This window comes from Ictalurus furcatus, chromosome 29 (genome assembly GCF_023375685.1).
Source record: "Ictalurus furcatus strain D&B chromosome 29, Billie_1.0, whole genome shotgun sequence".
NCBI lineage: Eukaryota > Metazoa > Chordata > Actinopteri > Siluriformes > Ictaluridae > Ictalurus > Ictalurus furcatus.
Window position 1 is genome coordinate 1,161,737 of NC_071283.1, and position 2,500 is coordinate 1,164,236.

Consider the following 2,500-nt stretch of genomic DNA (forward strand, 5'->3'; position numbering starts at 1 on the left):
TAACATCCTGGCCTCGTGTCACTGTAATAAACACACACACACACTCACACACCTCCACACACTAACATCCTGGCTTACTTTAACACTCACACACTCCAACACTAGCATACTAACACCATCTACTGTATACTGGAGTAATAGTGTTATTACCGTGTGTGTGTGTGTGTGTGTGTGTGTGTGTGTGTGTGTACCTGCAGACGGAGCACTGCCTCTGAGGCTGCAGTGCCGTGAACATGACGATGACGGAGTAGTTCCTCGGCGGCGCTTTAACGAATCGCCGAAACTTTTCTCCGTTCATCCTGATCACCGAGCGACGAGCGCTCCACTCCATCATCTGCTCCACCTTCTCCACCAGCATGTTCTACACACACACACACACACACACACACACACACACAGAGGGAAGGATGACAGCCACTCCTTCAGCTTAAGTAGAGCTTTATAAAGCATCATTAGAGTTTCATTAGCGTGCAGCTACGTAGCAGTGTTAGTGAAACAGAGAGATGAGGTCACGTTACTTATAGGAGAAAAGTAGCAAGTGTTATAGCACCAATTTAAATAATAATAATAATAATAATAATAATAATAATAATAATAATAAGGATTTCTGTTATAGCTAAAAAGAGCTAGTTAGCATTTCAAACGTGCGTTGCCTTTAGCGAGCCGGAGAACTCGATCAGAAACGGCAGGAGGTGAACAGTGAAATCCATCGACCCCGAGGCCGGGACTCTCCATCTGTCCTCTTCTGTATCATCGACACCCTCATGTCCTTCTCCATACGGCAACATTCCAAAACATTTCACGCAAATTCACGGCTCAGATGGTGCCAGCGCTCAGCTTGGCACTGGCGACGAAGGAAAAACACTGACAAACACTGTCCTACAGGAAAAACAAGCGGCCGCAGCCTGCCAGTGTTCTGTTTACACACGGTTTGTCCTCCAAGTCTGTGGTTCTGTAAACATCACGCATCATTTCGTTCACTGCTAAAGGACAGGATTAGCCAAAAATTTAAATGTACACAATGTTACGCTTGCTGAGCGATCAACCCACATTATTTACTGCGTTAAGCAGAGAATAAACCACTGTGTGTGGTGCTGTCATAGGAAAATAATCAATGACAGGGTGGCGTGAAGGAGCAAAGTTCACGGGACACACAGCTCGTCATGTTACAGAGAAACCACAAAGAAGCGTAAACTCAAACTTCCAACACACACTTTGGTGTAGTAGTGAACAGATTCAGAGTCGACTTCAGAACTGACTCCTGGAATGATTCTTTTATAGTTAAAACGCCACACCCAATTGCCGAGTCTATTTCAAATCATTCCATGAGTCGACTCCACAACTGACTCTCAATCTGTTCACTACAACCTTATCCGAGTATACACTGAATCATTCCATGAATCAACTCTGAAATTGACTCTGAATCTGTTCACTACAACTTATCTATGAGTGTACACTGAATCATTCCATGAATCGACTCTGAATCTGTTCACTACCACTTATCTGAGTGTACATTGAATCATTCCATGAATCAACTCTGAAATTGACTCTGAATCTGCTCACTAAAACTTATCTAAGAGTGTACATAGAATCATTCCATGAATCGACTCTGAATATGTTCACTACAACTTATCTGAGTGTACATTGAATCATTCCATGAATCAACTCTAAAACTGACTCTGAATCTGTTCACTACAACTTATCTGAGTGTACATTGAATCATTCCATGAATCAACTCTGAAATTGACTCTGAATCTGTTCACTAAAACTTATCTATGAGTGTACACTGAATCATTCCATGAATCGACTCTGAATCTGTTCACTACAACTTATCTATGAGTGTACATAGAATCATTCCATGAGTCGAATCTGAAATTGACTCTGACTCTGTTCATTACATCTTATCTATGAGAAGAAAAAATAAAAGAAGGAAAAGAATGAAGAACTAAATTATTTAAACAACGAGACATGAAAACTGTTTTATTTAATGTGTTGGGTTCCATAAGGAGCAAAGATATAACACACACACACACACACACACACACACACACACACACACACAAACACACACAAACACACAAACACACACTTCACTGGTTTCTGACTTTTTACAATTAATGACTAATTTAGCATCGAGTTTCACTTGAAGGTTTTTGCAGGAATTAAACTGTGGAATTAAATTTTGATTCTTTTTCTATTATTTTACTCCTATTACACTGAGATTGCATTTCAAAGTGTGTGTGTGTGTGTGTGTGAGAGAGAGAGAGAGAGAGAGCGAGAGAGAAAGCAATCTCATAGTCTATTAGCTATTCTCGCTTTAGTCCTCGGTCTGAAACTTCTAATTTATTCATTAGAGTTATTAGAACAGGGTTCATATTTAACACACATCAGAAACACACTTTTATTCACAGCTGTATAAAAAGCGGCTGCTGAGGGAGCGACTGCTTATAGCTGCGGTAACGCAACCGAGAACTCGTTTCACTCACGCTCCACGTTAAAT

General features: G+C 40.8%; 1 protein-coding gene across 1 annotated transcript in view; it reads right to left on the bottom strand.

Annotated features, from left to right (window-relative positions):
- Positions 1-2,500, bottom strand: part of tusc3 (tumor suppressor candidate 3) — a 16,960-nt gene that overhangs the window by 8,921 nt on the left and 5,539 nt on the right. Inside the window, exon 2 of the mRNA XM_053619556.1 lies at positions 192-361. Within this exon, the coding sequence (XP_053475531.1) occupies positions 192-361 (170 nt within the window). The remainder of the gene's footprint in view (positions 1-191; positions 362-2,500) is intronic.